Below are 26,905 nucleotides of genomic sequence, written 5' to 3' on the forward strand. Positions count from 1 at the left end.
CGTGGCTCGGTGCTCTCCCAGCCCTGTCCCTCTGGTAGCTGACCAGAGACCCTGGATGTCAGCAGGCTTCCAAACTTCCCAGGGGAGTCACTTCCTCCTCGGGCTGGGGAATAGATATCCATGTTGGTAAGAGAGCAGGCTCTCAGTGGTGCAAGAAACCAGGAATGCAGGACTCGAGATGTATACAAGCAAGCCATGGCAGATTTTTATCTGGTGTTTATGTTGCATGTAATTTAGCACTCACCCTAACTACCCTAGAACTCAATATTCAAATATGTTTATAGTCTTTATTTGCAGGGTCTAATACTGTTTTCATGTGTCAGCTCACCCTCTGATATCAAAAACAATCACTACAGAAAGACACAAGGAATTGATTATGGCATGAACTGTACTCAATAATTTTAACATAAGATAGTGATGAAAGTATGTTGTTTCACAAGTGGGTTTCCCATTAACATTCTTGTAACAGCATCTAAAGCATTCACTTGAGAATCACCACTTCTCATGAATGGAAATTTATATTCTGGATGCATCATTCCGCTGCCCGTGCAACTGCAAGGCACTTGGAGCAAACTGCAGTGGAGATGGGAACATGAAAAGAAGGCTATGAATTCAAGAGAATATGACACCAAACTTCATGCCATCACACTAAACGAAGGAGCCCAGGAAACAACTGGATGCAGAGCTCTTCTGTAGCCTGAATGCTATTATATAAGTACCCTGGAGATAGCATAGAAAAGCTGACATCACCTTATTATCTACCACATCTTGCTCAGCATGGCATTTCATCACCAAACCTGAGGAAAGACCATGATCCTAACCATCTGAGAATTTTTTGTCATATAATCATGAGAGTGCATTTCTTATTCCTACAGAGAAATAATGGTTATTCTACTCCAAGAACTTTCTGTGACACTGTTAGTGTTACTGCTAGTAACTGTATATTTCCTGTTTTATTTCACAAGGGGAAACAGAGCAAACAGGTGCTAAGTAAAAAGCATGTTCTAGACATTGCCTAAATTACTGTGCTATTTCAAATTGCTTCTTTCTATTACAGTTACTCATCTCTTGACACCTGTTTCTCTCTCAGAGCAGTAGAAGAGAAACAACAAGAGGCCAAGAGAAGAAGCTGATGGAGAGGGCTGTGGGCTTTCTTGTAAAATGCAAGTGCTGAATATCCCAAATAACAGTATTGTGTAAATAAGGCACTTAAACAGATGTGCTTTCTGTGCTCATTCAATCTGCTGTTCCTGGAGAAGGAAACAAGTGAATGCTTGTGATGCAATCATGAAGTTTGTGTGTCACTCTCAGCTGTGTTTTCACTCTTGTGGCTCCTGCAGTTCTTTAAATTTGCACATTTTCATTTTCAGCCTGGCTCAGCAGTAGCCCAGGGCTGCCAGCCAGTGGCTGCACCACACGTCACACATCTGCATTACTGCTCTCCTAAGCCTGTAGCTTTTATTTGCTCAGCACCAGACACGTCATAAGAATTCAACAGAAGCATTAATTCCACCCCGATGTGGTCAATGAGACCATACCGGTTGAAAACCAACTACTTAAGTCACATTTACTTAAGTTAAAACCCTAAGACTAATACAGAAATTGCTCTCACAGTGATTTTTAAGGCTCTAATGTGGAGAGCATTTCTCTCCCACACTTCAGTCAAAAAAGCTGAAAGGAACAAGCACCAAACTCAGTAGAGTGCCTCTGTAACTGCCAGTCCAGCAGCCAGCAGAAGCTGAGCTTCCCAGATTATTTCTGGTGCTCACTCTTCTCTCAGCCCCATGGTGCCCTGGCAGCAAGCATTCCCTGTGTTACCCCAGGTCACAGGCACCCAAGGTCACATGCACACGCCTGGAACGACAGCACCTCAGCAGCCTTTCTAGCTGGTATTCCATGGCAGGATCCCTGCAGAAATAAAGAGCATGACAGGGCTACAGAGAGAGCACATGAAGCAGGCTTACCTTCCAGGCAGCCAGTAGCCAAGGGTGGGAAGCTGATCCTTAGGAGAGATGAGTCCACATTCCTGCCACAGCACCCAACAGCTGCTGCTGTCACTCCCTGGTCCACCCCGCTGGCTCTGCAAACACTCACAGAGCAGGAGACAGCAGGTGTGGAAAAAGGAAAACAGCACAGGCACCAAAAGTCTCTGCCTGCTGCGTGAGGAAGAAAGTCCTGCATGTCATGTGCAGGAAGCAGAAGGCTCCTTGACAAATATTCTCCAAAGAGAGAAGTTTGCTTATGTTTGAGGATGAAAACAAGGAAGGTTATTTCAACATTACAGTAAATTGATTCCAAGAGCTCAGGTCCTTTTCTGACATGGCAATCCTGGGAAGCTGTACATGAATTCTTCTCTCGGCAGGTTTTTGAAGTTAATTGTTTTAAAATGGACTATCCTTGTGCTGGCAAGGTCCTACATCTACTGTCCTCCAGGAGTAGAGATAGGAATGGAACAACAGACTTCTTTTCGGTCAGATATCCATTGTTCCAGCTATATACATGATGTCCCTGAATATTACTGCTACATCTCAGCAAACCAAATTATCCTGGGCTGTAAAATATACATCGATAGATTAGTTGCACAAAGAAAAAAAATCTTCCTTCCCATATTGATTGGTACTGTTTGCCATGCCTTCCTCCACAACAGTGGATGCAACAATAATGAGATGGGGCTAAAGAAATACACTAATAAATAATTATATACCTTCATAACTATCTTTTAAATTATGTGGCAGCTGAGAATGAGGAGAAGCCTGTTCCCCACAGAAAACAGTAGTCCATAGCCAGTCAGTAGCTTTTCCTAGTCACCTCCCAGGTCAGCAGGAAATGAGGACACAGGATATGAGCTGTCATTAACAGAGCAGCTCCCACTGAGCCTCTCCACCTTCTGTCTCTGCCCACTCTTATCAAACAGCCAAACCTCAAGAGACTTTACTCAGTGCTGATAAGGACACCAGCATCTGACCTTTACCTCTGCTCCTCTTTCACAGAGCAAAAGCAAAACATAATCAACTGCCACTGATGAAAGCTTGAATAAGCATAGGCTTTGATTGATATATTTTGTAGAGCTGCATGTCCATGAGAGTGTTACCACCGTAAGTTTATAGTCACAGCAAAATTTTCAACACTGCAGTATGAAATTTGCCTTGAAAATCAGTGAAGACAGACAGATAAAAATCTCACTCTTTAAAACTTACCTGAATGGCGACAGCATTCAATTAAAAGTTTGTCATTTTGATAGCAAATGTTTTGATTTCCAGGATCTAATGGAAAATCTAAAACAAACACTTGTGCATGGGAAGTAAGAAGAAAGAAAATACCAAGTTCTCAACAGAACTCTTACTAGCTTTCAACTACAACTTATTCTGCAATCTAAGGCTGATTTATAACAGCTGAGGGTTTGTGGGGTTTTTTTGCAGTCTCGTAAGACACAATAAAGTAGTAGTAAATGGTGCATTACTAGCTAGAGGGCCAAAGCCCTTGTGGGTTCTGAGACTGATATTTTTGCAACATGCATTGATCAAACATTGTCATAGTGGCAAAACCCTGTATATTTTGGAGGAAGAGAAGAGATGGGAAACAAATATTTTTAAATAAAATTTCATTTATCAATATCATTTAAGCCTATGCTTACGCACATTATACAGTCTTTAATATTACAGTCATAGGAGAGTCTAAGATAATGTTCATTTTGCAAATGAATGAAGTTAGCTTAATATTCCTATTACTATCATAAATTAAAATGCAGATGTACAAGATAATAAAAAACCAAAGTGAATGCCATTGACTTGGTATCATCCTGTTAGCACAAATCCATCTTTTCAAAATAAAATATCCCTTTTGTTAGTAGGAGATATTGTTCTCTTTGTGACAGCCATACCCTCCTGGGAAATTTCTAATTCTGTAAAAGTCAGCTACCAGCATTGAAGTTATGAATGATCACCTGAGAAATCTTTCTCAATAATGTGAATAAAATATGAGCATTTACCAGGTCACGGGTTGCGTTATACTACATTTACAGCAAAATAAACTGTATAAATGTCATAAAACCATCAATGCACACTTAATGTACATGAAAAGAAAGTCATGGCATTCAAATCTAGCAGGACCAGACCCCACTTCTGAGTTAAGGCAGCACTGTGGAACCCCCGAAAAAGAACAGTCCCAAACAGGTCTTATTAAACAGCTTAAAATGCATTAGAAACCAATGCACTGAATAGCAGTGAAGAGAATTAAAGGATTGAAAATTGTTGTACAGGACAATTTGCTCTTAAATTCTTACCTCACACACACACACATATATACATGAAATACAGGCATACTGCAGTAAGGCAAATTAAGTGTTCTGCTTATATGCAAGTCAGGGGAAACAAACAAGTTTCAGACAGTTCTTCATGCATAAGAAATTGCTTCTCTCTTCACTCTCAGGTACATAGTTGCATAAGGTGCCTCCTGCATTTGGATCTAATAGAATACAACCTACAGGTCCTGTTCAAATCTGATCTACATTCACATTACTGATATAACTGGAGAAACTGTTCTTTATTACAACAGAATGAGATACAGAATTCCAACACAGATAACATTTCTCAGTGGGTTAAAAAAAAAAAAAAAAAAAAACAGGACGATTTAAAGACAGATTTTTTTTTTTAAATTCTCATAGAAAAGGACATTAAAAGGGACAAATCAAAGGAACCTAGGGGAAGATAGAAGGATGAGCTGTATAGACAAATCATGGACACAAGACTTTAAAAATCCCACCCACCTATACAATTGCTTTTATTATGTTTCCATATGGGTAAAGTACCTTCTGAATAAAAACCACCTGGTTTTTTCTCCATGACATTTAGTTGCTGCAGGTTACCTTTACAAGTGGCGACTGAAGCATGTGGTGACATTCACAAAACTTGACCCAGTGCATTTCATTCCAGGTTCACAAGGTCTTGCTGAAGGAAGTTCAAGGCAAAGAAATACAAAGAGGGTTCTCCTCACAAATCCATCCTCCACGTAATGGTTTTCACTATAAATAAGGCATAGCGGTTCAAGTACTACATCAAATGTAATCAAACAATGGGAAAGAAAACCACCCATCAACTCCTGTCGGAAAAGTACTTTATTAGGGAGGATAAAAAGCACTGCTCAGACAGTCTGAATAGGCATGGCCTTCTGCGCTGTCAGGCTCCTCGGGCTCAAAGTCCTCAGGGTCTGGGGGCAACTGGTCGGCATCTTCATCAGAAGTGGAAGGGCGTGTGAGGATTATCCGGGGTATCTTCAGCAGGATGTGAAAGATTTCAGAAAAAAAGAATCAGATCAAGAGCAGGGAAGTGTTTAATAGGAATATTTTAAAGGGACAGGGGAAACAGGAGATGAGAAAAAAATATGTGAGAGGTGTAACACCACAGAGAATCATAAAATTGTTTAGTTTGGAAAAGACCTTTAATATCATAAAGTCCAACTACTAATCCAGCACTGCCAAGTCCACCACTAAACCTTGTCCCTAAGTGCCACAACTACATGTCTTTTAAATACCTCCAGGATGGTGACTCAGCCACTTCCCTGGGCAATGTCTTCCGGTGCTTGAACACCCTTTCTATAGACTTTTTTTCCTAATATCGAGTATAAACCTACCTTGGCACAACTTCAGAGCATTTCCTCTTGCCCTGTCACTTGTTACCTGGCAGAAGAGACCAAACCGCACCTTTTTACAATCTCCTTTCAGGCTGTTGTAGATGGCAATGAGGTCTCCTCTGAGCCTCTTCTTCTCCAGACTAAACCCCTCCAGCTCCCTCAGGTGCTCCTCACAGGACTTGTGCTCCAGACCCTTCCCCAGCTCCATTTCCCTCCCCTGGGCTCACTCCAGCCCCTCAATGTCCTTCTCACAGTGAGGGCCCCAGACCTGGACCCAGCACTGGAGGTGTGGCCTCAGCAGTGCTGAGTACAGGGGGACAATCCCTGCCCTGCTCCTGCTGGCCACTCTATTGCTGATACAGGCCAGGATGCCACTGGCCTTCCTGCCCACCTGGGCACACACTGGCTCATGCTCAGCCAGCTAAAGCCCAGCACCCCCAGGTCCTTTTCCACTCTGCCCCCAGCCTGTAGCTCTGCCTGGGGCTGTTGTGACTGAAGGACAGGACCTGACACTTGGCCTCATTGAACCTCACACAACTGACCTTGGACCATCAATCCAGCCTGTCCAAATCCCTCTACAGAGACTTCCTGCCTTCCAGCAGATCAACACTCCCACCCACCCTGGTGTCACCAGAAAACCTACTGAGGGTGCCCTCAGTCCCCTCATCCAGATCATTGATGAAGATATTAAAGAGGACTAGCCCCAGTACTGAGTCCTGGGAAGCACCACCAGTGACCAGCCACCAGCTGAATGGAGCACCATTCATCACCATCTGGGCCTGGCCATCCAGCCAGTTTTTCATCCAGCAACAGTGTCCCTGTCCAAACCATCAGCAGCCAGGCACTCCAGGAGAATGCTCTGGGAAATTAAGTCAAAGGCTTTACTAAATTCTGGGTAGACAACGTCTAAGTGGGTCACTTTGTCATAGAAGATTCGGTCAGTCAAGCTGAACTTTCCTGGATCCTCCTTCCAGCCCCTCTTGTAGATGGGAATCACATTTGCCAACTTCCAGTCAGCTGGGACCTGCCCAGTTAGCCAGGGCTGCCAGGAGATGATGGAAGGGGCTTGGTGAGCACTCCACCAGCTCACTCAGAACCCCTGGGTGGATTCCCATGGACTCGTGTGTGTCTAACTTGTGCAGCAGGTGTTGAACACATCCCCTTGGATTATGGGGCTTTCATTCTACTCCCTATCCTTGTGCTAAAGGTTAGGGGACTGGCACGCACAGAACAACTGCTCTTGCTACTAAAGACTGAGGCAAAAAAGGCATTAAGTACCTCAGACTTTTCCTTATCCCTTGTCTCTATGCTTCTTACCACGCCCAATAAAGGAAGATTCCCCTTGGCCCTCCATTCATTTTTTTTTGCCAAAAAGCCATTGATAGAGAAAATTAGGATAACTTGCCCTTTCCTCTCATTAGTTAATCTTTTAAAAAACCTTATCCAGATGAAAAAAAAGATTAAGATATTTTTTAAAAATAAATACAAGTAAATATGAAAAATTAATTTAACTTCATTATTCATTCAATTGATCCCTCAGAAAGCAATAAAGAATTAATTAAGAACCATAAATCACATCAATTATTGATCTTTTGAAAAATTGCATATTTCAGCTTCTTTACTGACAAAATATATTTAACAAAAACATAAAGAGAAAATGTCAATGTTTAAATTTGTCCGTAAAATATGCATACATGAATTTGATTCATATTTTTTTGGACAAGAACTTTGTGTTCTTTGAGAATTATATTGCAATGTTTTAAAATTAATTTAAATGTTGTAACTGAGGGAAAAAAACAGTGTCAGGATCTTGATGTATAGTCATATAATGTATCAGTAATTGTTTTTATAAATAATTGGATTATTAAACAAATTTCATTCTAATGCACAAAATTATCCTCCTTTTTACTGCTTTCCAAAACAGGTTTAAAATGTAATGAAAACGTAGAAGGGTGAGTCAATGTATCTAACAAACAGGTAAGATGATAATGTATAATAAATAAAGTGGCCATCTTACTAGCAGTATGAAAATTTTCAGGAAAGTTAGAACTCCTTATTTATCATCTACTTCTACTTCATGAGAACATTTAATGTTGACACCACACAATTCATTTGTTTATATATTATTTCCTCGCCGTACATTATTTGATTTAGGAAATGACACAAGCATTTAGATGCTTTGTGGCTGCTGCACTTTCAGCCGGGAGGTTTCTGCATTGAGTAAAAATTAATTATTCCCCAGGCTCCCCTGACATTAGGTCCGACTCCCCTTGGCTCACAGCACACTACACACAGACACCGAAGTGCAGGTGCCAGTCCAGAGCTGAATCTCACCCCTGATGTAAACTAATTTTAAAATCATGTGTAAATTTAATGTATACCCTGGTGTACTGAGCATCAATTATATACCTTTTTTTCCCCCCTTCTTCTGTTTAAACCAAGGGCACATTTCTGGAAGCTTTAAATAATCTATACAGATCCTAAGCACTGGCAAAGCTACAAAGCCTGGGAAGATGTGTTTTTGTCATGCACACATGACATCATTTAGAAGCTGTCCTTGCACCGGATGGTTCTGTTCTTTGCTGAAATATGAGTCTTGCTTAACAACAGCCAGCAGCCAGCTGCTTTGCAGTACAGCAAATGCACATCCATACGTACAGGTGGTTTACTGGGTCACACAATGAAATTCACACCTCAGGAGCTACTGCAGAGGTCTAAGCTCGAAGTCACCTACAGTCATATCCAGGACCAGGCTTTGCATTTCATGGAGCTGTCCGTTCAAAGCTCAGGGAAGATCTTTCTTTGTGTGCTGTGCTGTTCAAAAATAGATATGTGCACACCTCCCCATGACTGACATGTGTCTCATTAGCAATGCAGAGTCACCAGTTCCTATTTGTCATTTTGAAGAAAAGACCTTAGCCATTTTGAATCTCACTTTTTTAACTACTCTTTTTCAGCATGGTTCCTACTACCCAGTTTCCAAAGAACTAAAACTAATTCTCTAAGAGAGATTTTCTCCAAACATTTCATGACTGCTTGCATGCTATCTTTCAAATATTATGATGGAACTAGGTCTGAAAATTATGAAATAAATTTAATTGCTGAAAAGTGCTCCTTCAGCATTTCTGAGGTGATTGTGTTAACTGCTCCACAAAACACATGGTGTTGGGCAAGTCTTACATCTAATCTTTCATGTTGCTGCAGGTAAAGAGGAAGCAGCACTAAATGAACAACCAATTTTCTACAGCAGAGGCTGATCAGTGTCTCAGCCCAGAAGTGCTGCAAAGGCTGGAAACCTGCACTCCCAAGAGAAGACTGGGCTCAGGTGTGATCTAGAGCAGCCCCTCTGTGCCCTCTCCAGGCAGATGAAAGCTCACACAGACGCTGACTCTCACTGGTTTGGAGACCTTCTGTTGAGTCTTTTTGACAAATCAAGTGTCCTGGTCCAAGTGCAGCTGTATCTCTGCCCCTCTGCTTCCTCCACATCTCCCTGCCCACTCTCCTCTGAAACCCCATGTGAACTCACGCCACTGCTGTCCCTAAAGCAGGGCTGCTCCTTCCCCTGCAGCCAGCCATCCTCCTTTGTGCCTCTCTCCCTGACGGGATGCTGAGGAGCCCATTTCCTCAAATCTGAATCATCAGTACCAATGAAAAATTCTCAGCTGAGGACGGTGTCAAATTAAGCAATTGCAAATGCAACTAAGTAATAGAGCGTGCATTTGTACAAGATCTAACTTAATGAAAAGAGGCTCAGGCCTCTTGTCTCTCTCTCCTTGCAGCAAAAGTTATCAATCAAGCTCCTCTATAAAGCAAAACCAACACAAAATGGATGTAGAAACACACATTTCTACCCACAGTGGCCTAACCACCTTTACCTAACCACCCCCTAAGAAACAAGGAATCTGCATCTGCCTTCACATTCACCCAAGTTCCAGGAACATCACAATATGAGCTTTATCAACTTCCTTTACTCTTTCAGCTTTGTTAAAACAAAACAAAAAAACAACAACAAAAACAAAACAAAACAAACCACAAACAAATGAAAGGAACAAAACTCAACAACTCCAAACTTGTATTATATTTTGTTATATCCATTTCTCAAACCCACTGTTTCTCTTCCCAGAATCCTGGAGGGATTTTACCTTCACTTTCTTCTTTCCCTGCTTATCTTCACTGACCTCAGCATTACCCTATTAAATAGGCAAGCTTTGCCCCTGGAGCTTTACTATTTGTATTTGAATGTACATTTCCTGGAGCAGCATGACTGAGGGAAGATAGAACAGATTTCTTATGTGAAAAAATGGCACAGCAAAGAGGAAGCAAAATATTTCCACAGCCCATTACAGACAGGGCAACACAGAGACTTTTAGGATGGCAATGGAAAATCCTTTCAGTACAGGCACCTGAATTATTTGTCTAAGGCATGTGGGAAGGTGTGAAACTTCCATCTTCTGCAGATAATTCTGCAAAAAAAAAAAAAAATTATGCCAGTGTAGGAGGACAAATTATCTAGATTTTCTATTATTCCATTGTTTTCTCCACTGGTGGTTACTCAGCAGTGTTTGAACTTGTTTAAAATTCTTCTGTTGAAATTGCAAAGTCTTCCTACTTACTTTCCATCATCATGCTTTGAATATCATTATTTAGATAATATTGGAACTACTATTAAACCTCAAATTGTCAAAATACATAGAATACTTCTTCAGAAAAATGCATCATTAATTACTTGAAACAAGTTACTATTTTTCCATTTTCCCCTGAAATTACATTTTCAGTGCCTAAAAAATAAACTTCAAAATGGACATGTCCTGTAGCAAAACCAGTGGGCTCACTGTGGAAACTTCTTCCATTACCTAGTTTGTGTCACTTCTCTTAGCATAACCACTAAGACTTTCTACAATAAAAAAAATTCAATTTTGTTTGAATCACACATAACTAAAAATCAAATTATTTCAGACACTCTCATTCAATGGGATTAATAGTCTACACTGAAACTCAGAGTCCTTCAGCTGGAGCACAGACAGGGGGCTGCCTCTGCACTCCTGGTCCTCTGCAGGAAGAAGTAAAATAAAGCCATCTAAACAGCTTGGGGCAATTCAGCTGCAGTATTGGCTGCAAAAATTCTTTCATACTGAAACAAGATAGGAACAATCCCACAACTAGCTAAGAGACTTGAAAGCAGTTTTTAAAATAAAACGTGATAAATGAGACGTTTTGCTAACAAGTTAACGTCCAATAATTTTTCACTTCCAGATGCTCACATCTGCTTTCCTTCTAGTCAAAATGTCTGTCCAAAACGTTGCAGAACAGTCCACAAAAGACAGTCCATTATGTATTTTTATAATTTTTTTCAAAACTAAAACTGAACAGAACAAACCCCATCATTTTGTTTTTCTTTTATATGCATTTCCTTTCCCCTGGCCTCTGCCAGCCCACAGATCCATACTCCAGTATTAGCCAGAGAGGGAAGTTCTCAAGGCAACAGTCACAGCTACAACCCAAGCTTCCCATCAAAGGCACAGCCAGCAGCGACAGGGCAAATCACAGCTGGCAGCAAGGCCAGCTGCTGGGGACAGAGGCTACAAATCAGAAGGGGAAACGACACATGAAAGGCCAAAGTTTGATGGAATAAGGGCAGGAAAAAATAATTTGGATTGACCTTTTTTAGGAAGAAAACCAGACATACTTTTAACTCTAGTTCAAACAGGTAAATTTTAAAAGAAAATATTCCCCAGCTAGAAAATACCTGCAATAGGAATGCCTGCCTAGCTCTGCTCATATTGAAATTTGTATTTAAATAATGCTTATTTTTAAAATTTGACTTTACAGCTGATCTGAACTGGCTCCAGTGCTAAGGATGGTACCCTTAACTGGGGAAAACAAAATTATCAACACAGTTGAGGACATGTGCAGGGGTTTATGTAAACCTCATGAATAATGTTACGATTTCATACTTAGTCTTACCTCTTTTGTCATTGCTGGGGATGGAAGCAGTTTTTTAGACCTGACCAGGAAATTTAGACTTCTTACTAAACAATGAAACCAGTCCTTTGCTAGATGCAAAAGATCACATTTGATAATGACTGTATTCCCAGAAGAAACTGTCTAAATCTAATTTAGTAAAGTAGGGCATTTACTCATGCCTAAAAAATATTACACAGACTTTTAAATAAAAATTTTTAAAAGAGGATGCAAAAATGCATCCAACAGAACAGCAGAGAAGAGCAGATCTGAGCTGCACAGCTCCCAGCAAACCAGCATGGTCTTCTTAACTGAAGTGATGTCAGCAGCAATAGAAAAAAGCAACCTTGTCCCCAAAAAGAAACAAGGAAATACAAGTCAAAGAGAGAGGAAGAGATCCAATTATCTCCTTGTGAGTTCATTACTCACAAAGAACCCCACCTCCAGGCGGGAGTGGCACAGCAGCTGGGGCAGGGCCCAGGGGACAGAGACCAGCTGATGCCCAGCTGTGGGGATGAAAATATATCAACCTGGAAACCCTGTCTAGGTGTTCAACACAGCTCCCCTTTCATAGCATGTCAGGGATGTTTCAATAAGCATGTGTTAATGGTGCACCCTCAGCTCTCCTGGTTGTAGAAATCCCTGGCTGCATCCCTTTCCCCAGCACTTTACAATGCTATTTTACTGCTGTGTTTGACCTCTGGCCAAACCCCAGAAATTGTAAAGTTGTATGGAGAGAGAGGTATAAACCTCTCCTACACTCTAGGGAAGATAAATCTTTGGTGAGGCATGGATGAAGCACCTCATGACACTTGGCTACAGAAGACCTCTGCACAAGGAAATGTGTGTGACCTGTGCTGCTGCACTCAGGGAGCAACCAGCTCATGACAACACCTTTTGTGTTGGGGCTGGGAGAGGGTAGCACATCCTTCAGTTCATCCTTGCCCTTGGAGCAGCCACACCACTCTCAAGCACTGCCAGAGGAGCTTTGGCACCATGCTTTTGGAGGTGCTGCCTCAGTTTTGTGTGCAGCAGCCAGGTGAGGGCCCTGAGCAGGGGCTACCCCACCACCCCACCAGCCCATCCCTCTTCCCTGTTGCTGTTCCAACACTGTGCACAGTGATTTACTTCAAAATCTAATTCAGCTCAATATTATTTCCTGGAAGTCAATGAACCAGACAAACAGTAAAACACTGGAACAGGTTGCTCAGAGAGGTGTGGATTCCCCATTCCTGGGAATATTCAAGGACAGGTTGGACAGGGCTCTGAGCAACCTGTCCTAGTGGAAGATGTCCCTGGTCACTACAAGTGTGGTACAAGATGGCCTTTAAAGGTACATTCTGACCCAAGCCACTCTATGATTCTAGGGAAATTTCCTCTGTGTGAATTTTCTAGATATTGATATATTTTACAGCTCAGTTTTAAAACTGAGTATTTTCTCTACTTCTTGGAATAGCAAGAGAACATCTTGCATGTTTCATCTCTCTTCCAGCATGCAGTATATATAACATTTGGTCATGTCACTAAATTTAGAGCAAAGCTCCTTTCTGTTCTTGCTCTCTGCCAAGTGCCTCCCAAGGGCAATGCACAAGGCAAGAGAGATGGAGCGCTGTCAAACTCAACACAAAAATGGAAGATCAATTCTCATCATGTCATATCTGCAATGCTGTCAAGCACAAAAGGCTTTTATGTGATTCAAATTGTGTATGAAAAATTGTACTTGGTCCATTTCTTTCATCATCTAATGTACCACTGGATAGTGACTTCCCTGACACTGGAACCTGACTTACAGATTTTCATGTAAGTGCTTTCGTATAAGTGTCTAATCATTTATGGCCTGATGCTATGAAAACATCAAAGAAAATGCATTGCTCTGACCACATCAGGAGACTTAAAAGGCATTGCCCCCATAAGCAGTGCTACCCATGGTCCAAGTTGCCAACCCTTTGATTTTTTGAAGAAAACTCGTCACCCCTGTGGAAGGCAGTGGCTGTCTGAAAGCCTGAAGGAACTCAGTGCAGTCTCTTCCCCTGCAGTATTCCCAGAGTCCATGAGGATGCCTTTCACAAGGGAGGACATTGTTTATTATTTGTGTAGTTCTTTAAATAGTTATCCTCTTTTATTCTCAAATAATATGCTATCCTACAGCACAGTTCAAGTTGCCTTGCTTGAGTCTGTTTGTCTTTTGTATGTTTTTGCTTATATTGTCTGCAGTGCTTATATTGTCTACCTTATGATGGGCTCACTTTGTAGATTTTCTCTAACTTGGATGTATTTTAACATGGTAACTTGAAAAGATCAATTAATGACCTGTCTTTTTAAAAGGTTTTTCCTATTTAGCATTGTTAATTACAAGCTCTGCAAAATCCAAGAACTTAAAATCTGAAATTAGTTGGTTTTGGCTGAGTGTATGAGAAAACTACTTAAAAGGAGGAGAGAAAAAAGATACACTGTGCAAACAGAAGCATTTGTTGGGAGCAGGAACTTAATTTCAAATTCACAAAATAAGTTCCCTAACCACTACACTATGGAGTGTGTACAACACACACCTTTTATGTTCCATCTTTCATGGTGATTCACTCAGAAATACTCAGTTAGATAAAAGCAGAAGCAAACTAGGAGATGAAATGGAGGAGGCAATCACACGGCACACGGGTGCTCACACTCCACTGGAGCTCACACGATGACTGAGGTTACCTAACCCAACAAGGCTCACAGGCTTCTTTGCAAACATATGTAAACCTGCACAAGATGCAAGGCAGTGCAGAGTTAGATTCCTGACTTCTTAAACAAACTTAGCTTGTCAGAATAGAAAAAAAGAATAACATAAAAACACCAACGCCCTTACCTGACAAGATTAAAAGAGTAATGAAAATGTTTTGGAGAAGGGATAAAGCAGTTCTTCATAAGAAACTTGAAGTAGTAGATCTTAGAGTGCTATAGGTCAGTCAAACACTGTGATGTGAGCAAGGTCTTTACTGTTTGAAACAAACTTAAGAAGAAACCTGGCTTTGCTCATGATAAGGACATTCTGAATCTGACTTTAGTTTTCTCCTTTTATACTGTTTCTCTGGCCTGAGTACTCCACTGGCTTTGCTTTTGAAATTCAACAAAATAAGACAATGATTAAACAAACAAATGTTTTATTTTATGTTGTATGATTTCAGTTTTCTGATATGTTCAGATGAATAAAGGGTTTGATAATTAGATTTTTGAAGATTTTTAACTAATGTAAGTGGATCAAGATTTTTTCTTGGAAAGTCTTTATCAGCTAGAAATGAAAAAGGTAGATCTGCAGGGATTCTCACCCATGTAAGATTTCTCACGACTTGCATATGAACAATACGAGACAAAGGCAGAAGAGCAGCAGCTGCATACTGTGGGAGACGGGGTACCTGCTTATGCACCTTCTGCAGGCAAGAGGATTTCATTTTGATACATGTCACAGCTTCTAGTACACTTATCTGTTTTCTCAGCAGATTTAGGAACGTTTGGTATCTCTGGATTTTTAACAGAGCAGTCAAAAAATTTGGCTTTTTTAGCCTTTTAAAGAAATTCTTCAGATTTTTTCAGCACTGTAAGCTTCACCTTTTATTTATTTATTTATTCAAACAATCAGTTTTAATTGGTAATTCTTACTTTAACCTTCCTTGAAAACCCCAGTATCAGTGACACTTGTACCCCTGGTGAACTAAATGAAACAATATAATTGAGAAAATTCCCAGGGCAAAGGCATAAAATCCAATCAAATAATATGCTAACAATTTAAGTTAAATACTAGATTAAAATTTCATGAAAACTTAATAATTACAAACTACCTAATATTCTTATTATGTTAATAGCCCCAAAAATGAGTCGAAGAAGATGGCATGATGATGCATGCTATGAAATGACAGAAGATGCTGAAACCTGTCAGCACTCTCCATTCAGTCAGACAAAATCCTCTGGGAATTTCAGTCAGAGGTTGAATGAAAATATTTATGATGGAGAAAGATTGTGAAGAGTTTGCTCTGTGTTTGAGGGGATGGATAGGAAACAATAACAAAACTGGAAATGAAGACTCCAGAATCCAAGTTAAAGTTCCTTCTGTTAAAGTCAGTATGGGCATTTCTTTATATCACTGACTTTTTTTTTTCTTTTTTTTCTTTTTTTTTTTTTTTGTTTAGGTTCAATTCAAATATTTGTATATATATATATATATATATATATAATAAAGTAAAATATATTCTCATAATTTTGAGGCATGATTAGCATAAGTGAGGCAAGTCTATAAAATACTGTATGTAAAAACTATATACTTGTAATTAAAGTTCTGAGCCCTCTATCCACATGTCAGCAAAATACTCAATTACAATTAAAACCAAGGAAGATTCTCATTTTTCTTTTGCAAAACAATGACTCACTGTGAAAGAACATTTAGTTTGTCCAATTAATTACTGGTCATTCACACTGTCATGAAATCTTAAAGCTGACACAAAGGGTTTGAAATTGAGTTTGGCTGGATGAGTTAACAATTACATGAGCCTTTTAGAAGCAGTTAGAGCAACCAAGCCTGTGGAAAACAGAGGAAACCTGAGCCTGGCAGCAGCATTGCCTGTTGTAATGCCAGAGCAGCTGGCTCAGAGATGGGGAGGGCTGTGGCTAGCAAGAATGAGACAAATATTATCACAGAGAGCATATGCAAAGAGGATGTTCATTAAAATTCAATAAAAATAAACAGATGAAGACAGTATGTGCTGGAAGGCAGGATGATGACATGGAAGAAAGGGAGAAGAAAGATGACACCATCTGGCACACAGTTTTTGTAGAATAGTAATAGGAGTCTCTGGTTTCTCTGCCATTATGCTTCAATCCTTCCCTCCCTTGAAGTAGACACAACCATCTTCTATTGAAACCTGATCAGAAATACAAAGGAAATGAACCTTCTCATATTCCTAACACAGAAGAAGATTCTGCATTAAGGCCCTACTGCCACCTGCTTATCTGAACATGCAAAGCAAGTCCTCCATGAGAAGCCAGGCTGTAAACATTTTTCAGATAATAAGATTTCCTTCAGGTATTGAGGAATAAGAGGGACTTCAGAGTGAGAACAGATGAGAAATTGAACAGCCCCAAGTCAGCAGGATACTCCCCACAAGCCCATAATCCCTAAAATTGATGAATGCTGCTCCAGGTTACAGTAACATGTATCATTTGCTACAGCACCAAGATTTTGATTTCCAAAAAGAAACAAGACCAGAAATACTAATGTTTCTTCACAAAAGAACTTGCACATTGGTTACTTCTGACACTCGGAACTTGCAGCCAGTTGACTCCCTGCAAGTACTCTCAGTCTAATCTGCCTCCTCCTCCACTACACCTGAAGAACTTTAAAGGGAGGCATATAACATAAAAATACAGCAATTTCTCCTTTTTGGATGAAAATACTAAAAGTGAGATACTACTGCAACAGATCCAGGCCACCCCAATGCATGAATAAACCCTTCCAACACTGGATCCTCTAACAGGAAGCCTCATGCTTCCTGCAATGCTGATGAAGACTAAGAAACAGCTACCAGGTACAATTGGACAAAAAAAATCCAAATTGATGCAAGTGTTTTAAGCTGGAAAATAAAACTGGTCTAACTGATGATCTACAAGATGGTGTTGAAGGCCAGAGGCCTCAAAATAAGTTTCTTTAAGCAATTAATAGAAGGGAAAACCTTTCTTAGTTTATCTCATGGACAAAAGCTGTAGCTCAACATGTCAAAAAGTGACTAACACAGGAAACCAGAGAAAAACAGTTGCATGATCTATTTGCTCACTTTTTCAGTCAACTAACAAATCATGCTAATTATCTAAATGGTTAATAAAAACTGATATGGTCATTGATTATAATCTTTTATATAATATACATACTTTCATTTTTTGCCACTACCTGGGTTGTGAATGGTATTCATGGAGAAAGATTTAGACAAAGACTGAAGGAAGAGGAATCAAACAAAGCATTCATCTGGCATTTGCTGTAGGAGGAACAGTTGTAGCTTCCTGGTACTTCAAGCTCCACACAAGTAAGATGCTTTTTGACCTTAATTATTCAGATACCTTGATGTTATTATATCTTCCTAGTAAAGCCATACTTTCAGTGGTGCACATAGATGACCAAGACGAGGGTAGGTCTTCAGAGAGTTGAACTTGCTAGAGAAGTTCAAGAAAGTGCATTTCTAAAAGCCACCCTGCAGGCTCAGCTGTTGCCTCCTGTGACTCGTGCAGTAGGCTTTCTCTCACCAGTCACCTAAAATACAGGCATGTCTTAGCCTGTGACACAACTTCCCCCTCCAGTCAGAAGACGAAAATGGTCACCACCTCCAGGCAGCAGTTCACCCTCTCCCTCCTAAAAGAGGGACCCTGGAAATTCTGCTCCTTGCATTAGCTAGAGACAGAGTCCAGACGACAGAATGATGACTCAGACTGGGGGGATGGACACCACCCTAAAGCCCCCAAAACAGAGTGCTTCCAAAGCTCTGCTCTGCTATGTGGGTGCTCACCCAGGAGCTGAGCTCCTCCAGAAGCCATGTGCCAGCTGCAGTGACAGCCACCTAAATGCTTGGTAGGGTCTCTGATCTTTGACAAGTGTTGAGTTCTGTGCCAGTCTTTACTACCATTAATATAAAGACAACACAAACATTAAGACAACACAAATTTCTTAGGTCAGAGTGACTTGTTATTTACTGGGGGCATCCTACTTACTGTTATGACATGGTTGACTGTCGGGGAGGAGCTGCCCTTGGGGGAAGCTTCAGTAGGACCAGCATCAAGGGCCTCAGATTCTGAAACAAAGGTTGCCTTTAAAAGAAAACACCAGAAACATGTTTTTATTCTGAATGCTGATTAAGAAGAGGAGTTCCCTCCCTCTCAAGTTAGTATACAAACACCTGGCCCTATTGCTACATGTGGTTGTACAACAAAAGCAAATAAAATTGCAATTCCTGCTGTTTCTCATTTTTGGTGAATTTTATATTTGAACTGTTGAACTTATCTGTTCAAGAATAAGAAGTTGTAACACACACTTCAAGAGAAAAATGCTTGTTATTTGTACACAGATTAGTCCTGTGGTAAAAACAGCAGTATTTCTATAGCACACCACATTAATTCCTTCTTGTCACACACACTCACAAAAAGCAGAGTTGTTTTCTATATTCTTTAAACAGATGAATGATTCTGCCATCTTGTGGGAGATGGAGAAATCCTAACTATTTGTACAATAACAGCAGGGCAGAACATGATGGAACAGAAATTTCTTCTTTTTCACTTGTTTCACTATTGACTAAGTGAACAGACATTAATTAACACCTAGTATATTCCAAATGGTCCCCCAAATAAATAATTAATTAAAGCCTCATTGAAGAACATGAGCAATGGGTTGATTTTTAAGATATTAACTTGACCAGAAACACTGTTCAGAAGGTAAAGGTACAGCAACTGAAAATCCTGTGTTTTTTCCCCGATGATGTGATAATGTGAAATATGTAGAGAATTATTTACATTCTCTCCCATTTGTTACAATAACTTTCATAAAAGAAAAAATGTAGAATGATACCGATTTTTATCTACAATTAACCTTTTAAGAACTCTCAAACTAACCCAATATTTGCACATAATGGAACACCACCCTCTATCAATAATTCTATAGCACAGTTTTACAAAATTTGTAGATTTATTTATCATTAAAGTCTTTGGCTGATACAGGTTGTATCGTTGTTCCTGACAATTTAACAGACATACAATATTGCTTGCTCTATCCCACCTTAATTCCACATGGACCATGCTGGAGTAAAAACTATTACTCTAACCAAGTATAAATGACAGTTTAAGAGAACAAGAGCTGAAAGAAATATGGACCAGTTACACTTTAAAGTAATTCTGTAGAGGTTCTCTTCCTACTCCACCATTCTCAGCAGGGAGAAACCAAACAGTACATCAAAAGTATGTAACACAAAACTGCATGTGACCATTTGTTGCCCATTCTTCCTGGGAAATTCTGAAGCTCAGGAATGTGGCTTCTGCTAGGAAAGATGAGGCTTGAGGTGGAGCAGCCCAAGGGGCACATTTATCCCTTGGCACTTGGCACTCCAAGCCTCCATCAGGGGAGTTATTTTGAGCTGTTCTCTTCCCACCAAAAATTACCTTGGGGAAACAAGCTCATCTAGTTTATATTTCTTTGTTGCAACTGCAATAAACTCATCTAGTAAATCTAATACCATGTCACAAGAAAGCTTCTTGGATCAAATACTTCATTTATACTTACATAACCACTTAAGACCATTATTTTCCTTTGTAAATCATTCATTTAAGGGAATAATATTTTGTTAAGCCCTTTGAACATAAAGATCTGACAACTAGAACATAATAAGAAGGAATACAACAATTTAAGGTTATTATAATTTCTTCATAATGGAAAGCATCTAAAAAGCTGAGGCCAGCCTAGATCTGGATGCCAAGTTCCCCAATTCTAAGTGGTTTGATTTAAAGACAACAATAAGAGAACACACCCCACAGTGACAAACAACCCATCTACCTCAGCCACTCTGTCTCCTGCTTGTACACCAGCCAAGTCTGCTGGACCATCTTTTGGCAGCCGTGCAATCAGGATCCCCTGGTAACACAAAACATAGGTTTCAGAAGTGACAGTTTCTCACATTGTTCTCCCATTGATATAAAAAGCAAATGGGAAGTAATTAATTTTCAAGACTTATTGTTTTGTTGCCTCCATAAAATTAAAAACTAGATGCCTTAGCACATTAGCAAGCCAAAAAAAAAAAAAAAAAGCCTCCATGGCTGACACATACAACAATGAACAAAAGTCAGTAATTGTTTACACTGTGCCATAGGGAACAGACTGGAAAACAAAGATTTATTTAAAAGACAAATCAGTGAGAAGATGTGTGAAATATTTCTCTCAAATCAAGTCAGCTCCTGGGAATGAGCAAATGAGATGGGAGAGGAATGTGGATTGCCAAGAGAGTGACCAAATTGAGGCAGAAAATGGCAATTAGACAACAGTGTTTCAGCCATCAGGTTGCGTTTGCAAAATCATTGGTTTACATTTGGGTATCTCTCCCAAATCATCCCTTCTGGAGCTGTCCATCAAAAGCTAATGCCAGAACCTACTCTGGGAAATAAGCTACCTATGTTTACCCTCGTTAGCTTTAGAAAGATGGAAATGTTGTGTGAAGGACAATCTCAGAAAGCAAACAACAAAACACAGTAACTCAAGGAACTACTCATCAGTCCATTTGTAACTAGATAAATTTTTAACAATGAAATGCACCTCATCGCTTTCTTTACATGAAGATGAGCCCTTTCCACCAGCAATGCTAATACCAAGACTCCCCATTTGGCTGCACACAGTAATGGTTACCTGGAAAAGAATTATAATGGATAAGTGACCTGATTGATAGGCAAAAATATTGCCTATTAATGATGTGAATGTTGAAAATCTACCTCCCACTCTGAACACCAGCAGACATGTCCCCGGAGAGCCCAGCCCAGTGAAAAACGGTGCTACCCTTCAACACTGGCACATGCAAGGCTTATCACCACTGCTTTGAAACCATGGACTGAACGAAGACTCAGCTCAGTGCCCACCTGCATGAACCTTTGACTCGGCCTCACAATACCAAAGCTGGATATATGAAGTAAGATGCATGGCTACAAGGAAAGTGGGCTTTGTTGGGGTTTTTTAAATGAGAAATTCTTTTCCCGTGTAAGCCATGGGGAGCACTTACCCTCTTTCAGGCAAACCTCATGATATCTGCCATGCATTGTCCCCCCTTCTTTGCATCTTTCATAAACTGCCTCACCCCAGAGGAGTTCCCCACAGACACAGGGAGTGCCCCACAGACATGCAGAGCCCCCAGCAGCAGCAAACCCAGCCCCTGCAGCAGCTCCAACCTTCAGCGGGGGCTGCGGCGCATCCAGCACCCGCAGCTCCTCCGCAGGCCGGCCGCTCTCGCTGGGGAAGCTGCCTGCTGCTGACACAGGTGGCTGCACCCTGGGGTTAGATCCTGCGAGAGTCTTCCCTTTCATTGCCAACTTGTGCCTTTCTTGAAGCGTTGTTCTTGTATTTCTTTGATCTCGCATGCTTTCGTTGCTATCAAAAAGGCTGCCGGAAAACTTGGAAATAGGTTCCTGGGGGTTAAAGATAAAAAAGGTAAACACAGCAACAGCAAGGCGAATCTGAAACACAGACCTTACCCGTGCTAACATGAACTTGTTCCTCACTCTCACATTACTGTATGATAGAATTTATTTCATTGAAGACAAAACTGAAACTTTACAGCAGAACACAAAGATTTATTTTACCATTATTTCTCTGAGCATGTTTTGCCTTCAACCCTGGGGTTGAAATTGAGGGAACAGGGAGAGGACTGGGATTTTTTATAGCCTTTCACCAGATTCCCTGGCACACACAAGCACGTGTAAGACACACACACCCCCATATGTGCATAAATCCTGCAATGTCGTGTGAAAATGGCAGAGCATGAGAACAAGACTGTTTTGGGCAGCCTCTGGCAGCTCTGTAGCACTGAATCCACTGTTCTGGGGGAAGGAACCACACACATAATGCAAAGGAAAGGTATTTCCATACAGAAAATAAAATGTTTCTTATAGTGCCTCAAAACTCACATGCCATTCTTGGGAGCATAGGTGGGAGAGGAAGGCAAGACCTTACCTTGCTTCTACATATCTAGACTTTGTTTCAGTCATTGGATTGACTTCAGTTGCAAATGGCAGTGAGTGGAGACCTGCAAACTTCAATGATTTAGGAGTCCTCTGGAGATAGAACCTCAAAGGTGATGCCTACTAAAGCCTACTATGAAGCCTGGCCCAAGGGTGAACCTACTCTGAGATCCAGTGAGGAGCTCACAATGTCACCCTAAGCTTAGCTAAACCACAATGGCTTGAAGAGAGAAATGTACAATTAAAATACATCCACCAAACAATTAAAGTTTCAGACAATTCTGACTGCAAAATGTAGTGATGTTTTCCAGCTATCAGTTGTTCCTGGCAAAGGGTTAAATTAAATTCAGACAAAATGCTCAAATTCTGTTCACATTTTAGGAATGCTTTACTTATATGTAGCTGATTTTTGCTCCTTAATTTGATGGGTTCATGTCAAATCAGATCTTCATATTGCCCAAATCCTTCTATCTTCTGTTGACAGTAAAATGATGCAGCAAACACACATCAACACCTCTGAAAATAAACCCCATATGTGTTTTTCTAATCTTGGATGTTTAATACCAAAATAAAAAGCAGTGGCATTACCTTGAACAGCTGTGCAGAACCCCACTGGACAGTTTATTTTTCAATCTATATTGGCACTTTCCCACAACCTCTTTTTGGTTGGGATGGAAAGAAGTATTGCCAACCCCAGAGAAAGCATAAAAGGCATGATTGCTTCCCATTTTCACTTAAAAGGGAATTTGCTTAGCTTTGACTCACATAAAGCATTTATTACCTTTCTTCTCTTGAGAGAGATTTCTCTTTACAGTGCCAGGCTGACTAACCCGGACACGTCTGCAGTGCTGTGATGCTGTGGGTGCCAGGGAAGAAGGCCATGGGAAAGAGCCAGGACTCTGGGCTGGAGGAGGGGGCAGCAGCACTCACAGGGGCTAGGAAGGAAGCAGAGGTCCTGGAAGAGGAGCAGGAGCCCCTATTCCTGCCTCATCTCCCAGCTGACATCAGGAAGAATGGCGAGCAACGCCCTGAAAGGGAAAGGCTGCAAGAGTGCAATCACCACCCCCTCCTTTTCCCGGGCTAGGACCAAGAGGACAGCCAGGCTGCAGCACGGGTGACAGACACCAGGCAGGCACAGGCTGGAGAAATTACAGCAGGCAGGGGCTCGCGGACATCAGCATCCTGGAAGAGCAGCACCCAAAATCAACATGCAGTGGAGGAGCACTGCAACCTCACTTTTCTACCATCCAGATCTAGGGAGATGCTGAGCCCCTAGTGCTGCCAGCAACCTGCTTACCTGAAAGAGATGGAGGGAGCTTGGTAACTGTGGATGTAAGCAGGAGTAAAGAAAAAAACGTGTCTCATCACTGCTCAGGTCACTCATCTTAACCTGCAGGTCAGACTGTACTCTTGAGGGTTGGATGAATTAATTGCAAGCAAAGTGAAGGAATAAAACATTGAACATAGCTCTGTACCCTCTGCACAAGCAAGGGCCTGAGAGTATAAGCAGTGCAGGTTCCACAAACCCAAAGTGCTGTGCTGCACTGCAGTGTGAGCAGCTACAGCCTCTTCACAGATACACACTGTCTCTCCCAAGTTCAAGACTACTTACATCATCAGGATCTTCGAGTTCCTCTGCTTCTTGCTCAGGACTGATCCTTCCTTCTCTCCATTTTCCATTAGCAGAGCTGAATTTGTACAGGTTGCCACCACGAAAACTTTCCTTCCCTTTCAATGAGGCCCAGCGAGAGCCCTGGGAGCTCCAGTTATGGCCACTGTACAGTTTAGGAGACTTGGGAAGCCACTTAATAGAGTCCTGAGGGAAAGAGGACATGAAAAAAAAAGGCAAAGAATAGGTTTTAAGAAAGTAATTGAGGTATGTAAGTGCAGAAACTGCCTGGCAAGTTCTGCATGGTATTTTAGATTCTTGCAAATACTGCATTTCCCTTTTTTACCTTTAGAAGTACCTTCAGTCCCACAGAGACACTTTGCCAGTTAATGGGCATTACTGGTGATACAAAGAGCAAGCAGAGGCTGCTGAAAATAGTGGAAGCTTTAAGGACTTATAAGAGCATGGGACCAAGCCTACCTTCAGCATCGTAAAGAAGAATTAATGATCGACAACGGTCTTCAATAAAGGGTACTACTGAGAAAACAAACAAGAGTACTTAGACCTTCAGTGACCATCTCATCTCATGACCTGAATTAAAAAAAACTATTGAGTTGCTCCTCTCTTCATTATTCATTTAATAAAATGTTTCATTTGTTGAATGGTACCAATAGAAAGCACAACACTTAACTGATCTTTTAAGGATTGCTGATTCATAAAGTGATTATAGTTCAGTAATCCCAAAATGTCCATTACTTATTTGCATCCAAAATACTCCACCTTTCTCGCTCAGAAGTTATACCTGACAAGTTGCGTCAAGGTTGCTTACATACCTAAACTTCACTGAATTTTAGAAGCAATTTTTCAAAGTAACCTTTGTCTTTCTTTAAATCTCGCTTCTGCATTTTCTTACAGTGATACAAATCCAACAGCAAAAAGTAGCCTGATGCCAAACAAATAAGGTACTTCATTGGAGAAAACAAACTAACAAAACCAATTTTCAACAAGCTTGTGGTGGGGCAATCAGAACCACATGGCGACCTTCACGTGTTTTAACAGGTATTTGATTCAGATTTAACAGTTCTTTAAGTTTCCATTTTCCTTTTTAAATGCAGAATGGTTACATTCACACACACACAGAGATACGCTGCTGCTACCAGCAACCCAGGTGTCACCATTTCTATCAGATCTAAGGTGGGAAAGACAGGGAAATAGGACAAGACTGTTCATGCTGGACACACTGATTCATCTTCATCTGCCAAAGAAGGTCGTCCCCTTGGGATTCTTTATTTCTCTCAGTTTTAGGATGGTTGAAAACACTGGGAAATGGAAATGGACAGTATCCCAGCATCTCATTGGAAAACAGCGTAGACCTTTCTGTGAGCTTTGAAAAGATGATAACCCCATCACAGGATTATTTGCACTGTACAAGGAAGGCATGATTGGCCTTTTCCTGCAGAAATTTGCTGTTAAACCACATTTTGAACTGCACTGGCACTCAGTGATATTGCTATTTGCTGGTAAATAGCCCACATTTCTGGTTATTCTAAACCACATCGCTCAGGACAGTGGAGCTGATTGTCAATTTAGTTGATCAATGGGAAAACAGCACAAACAATCAGAACACAGCAGTGGCTCCCTTTCCTCCTGACAATTCAAAATGCAAGGCAGGATATCTTCTGATACTTCTTCACACTCGAATAAGGAAACATAGGGTGCCCTTAAACAGAAACTTTGCTTTCTGTGAATATTAACTAGGGTGATAGCAATTCTAATCAGACAGATAAACAGTACACTAGGTGAAATTGTCTGCTAGTGGCTTGGACAGCTGTACTTCAGACTAGCTAGTGTGCCATCTCTCAGTATTCAGGGTATTTCATGACACAGCTTAAATCCTTGTCAACTTTCAAGCTCATTAGGAAGTCATAAAGTAATTTCACTCTAAAAATAAACATGGGTATAGTGAAGCATTTAACTTCTTCCAAGAAAACACCTCATCCTTGTTTGACCCTGATCCCTAGTCCTAAACAACAGCTTCTCAAACTCAGCCTGCCAAATTCTGTAAAAGCAATAAAAGACTATTCTCTCAAAGTAACAGACAGATTTCAAATTGCCAGCTTATGCTGACAATCCCTTCATCATTTTAGGCATAGACTCAGCTGCAGTGGCAGCCTCCTGTATGCAAAGGTGATGAACATCAGTAGATTTTCCATCCCTATGCCTCCTGCAGTTCAGCTGGGAACACAGAGCTACAGGGCACTCCTGCTCCCTGTCTGCCTTCTCCTATGGTAGGAGGCTTTTCCTCATGCTGACATACAGCTTTAAGGAAAATTCAGTACCTGTTTAATACCTGCAACCCAAGAAAATATAGCCTTTAACATCATTGATCTACACTACTACAAAGTAAAATAGAAACAACAGAACAATTCTGGCAAAGAATTTTCACCAGGTCTACACAGTACTGTGGATAGCGTTATCTTTATGAAAGCAGTTTCGTGATTTGGTTGTATCAATAGCAAAAGATGGAATGGAACAACTAGGAATGTTCTTCAGTCTACAACTTCGTGTACCTGCTATATGCAAAACACATTAATTATACTTCCACAAAGTAAAATGGAGAAACCAAGCCAATGAATACTACTGCTGTAAGTGCAGGCTAATATTATTTTGCAAACAAATCTTAATCCCCAATTGTTTTTACAGCTTGATCCTTTTTGAAGAAAGAAAAGGGAGAGGGCTGGAAATAATGAATTCAACCTCTCAGTCTGATTTTTTTACTGGATTTTTCTTTCCCTGCCAAAAATAAAACCAATTTCTTATTCTGATGTATTAATGAAAACTGATTTAGATGGGCAACAAGTTTCCATTACCCCTCAATGTTGTCCAGGTGACAGATAGCAGATTTGTACTCCAAAAATGAAACTCTCTTTAAAAACTTCCAGTAATTTATTAGTTAATTCTCATTTTATTAAATATTACAGGACC

General features: G+C 40.7%; 1 protein-coding gene across 1 annotated transcript; it reads right to left on the bottom strand.

Moving 5' to 3' along the window:
* Positions 1 to 5,034: 5,034 nt before the first annotated feature.
* Positions 5,035 to 24,409, bottom strand: LOC121339085 (protein scribble homolog). Its single transcript, XM_041410579.1, has 7 exons — positions 24,401 to 24,409; positions 23,924 to 24,127; positions 21,523 to 21,759; positions 20,900 to 20,989; positions 20,147 to 20,224; positions 18,319 to 18,414; positions 5,035 to 5,269 (listed from the first exon to the last, which is right to left on the bottom strand). Exons 1-7 carry the CDS (start codon positions 24,407 to 24,409, stop codon positions 5,117 to 5,119), a joined length of 867 nt encoding a protein of 288 aa, XP_041266513.1. The 3' UTR covers positions 5,035 to 5,116.
* Positions 24,410 to 26,905: the final 2,496 nt, after the last annotated feature.

This window comes from Onychostruthus taczanowskii, unplaced genomic scaffold (assembly GCF_017590055.1).
Source record: "Onychostruthus taczanowskii isolate IOZ18803 unplaced genomic scaffold, ASM1759005v1 scaffold33, whole genome shotgun sequence".
NCBI lineage: Eukaryota > Metazoa > Chordata > Aves > Passeriformes > Passeridae > Onychostruthus > Onychostruthus taczanowskii.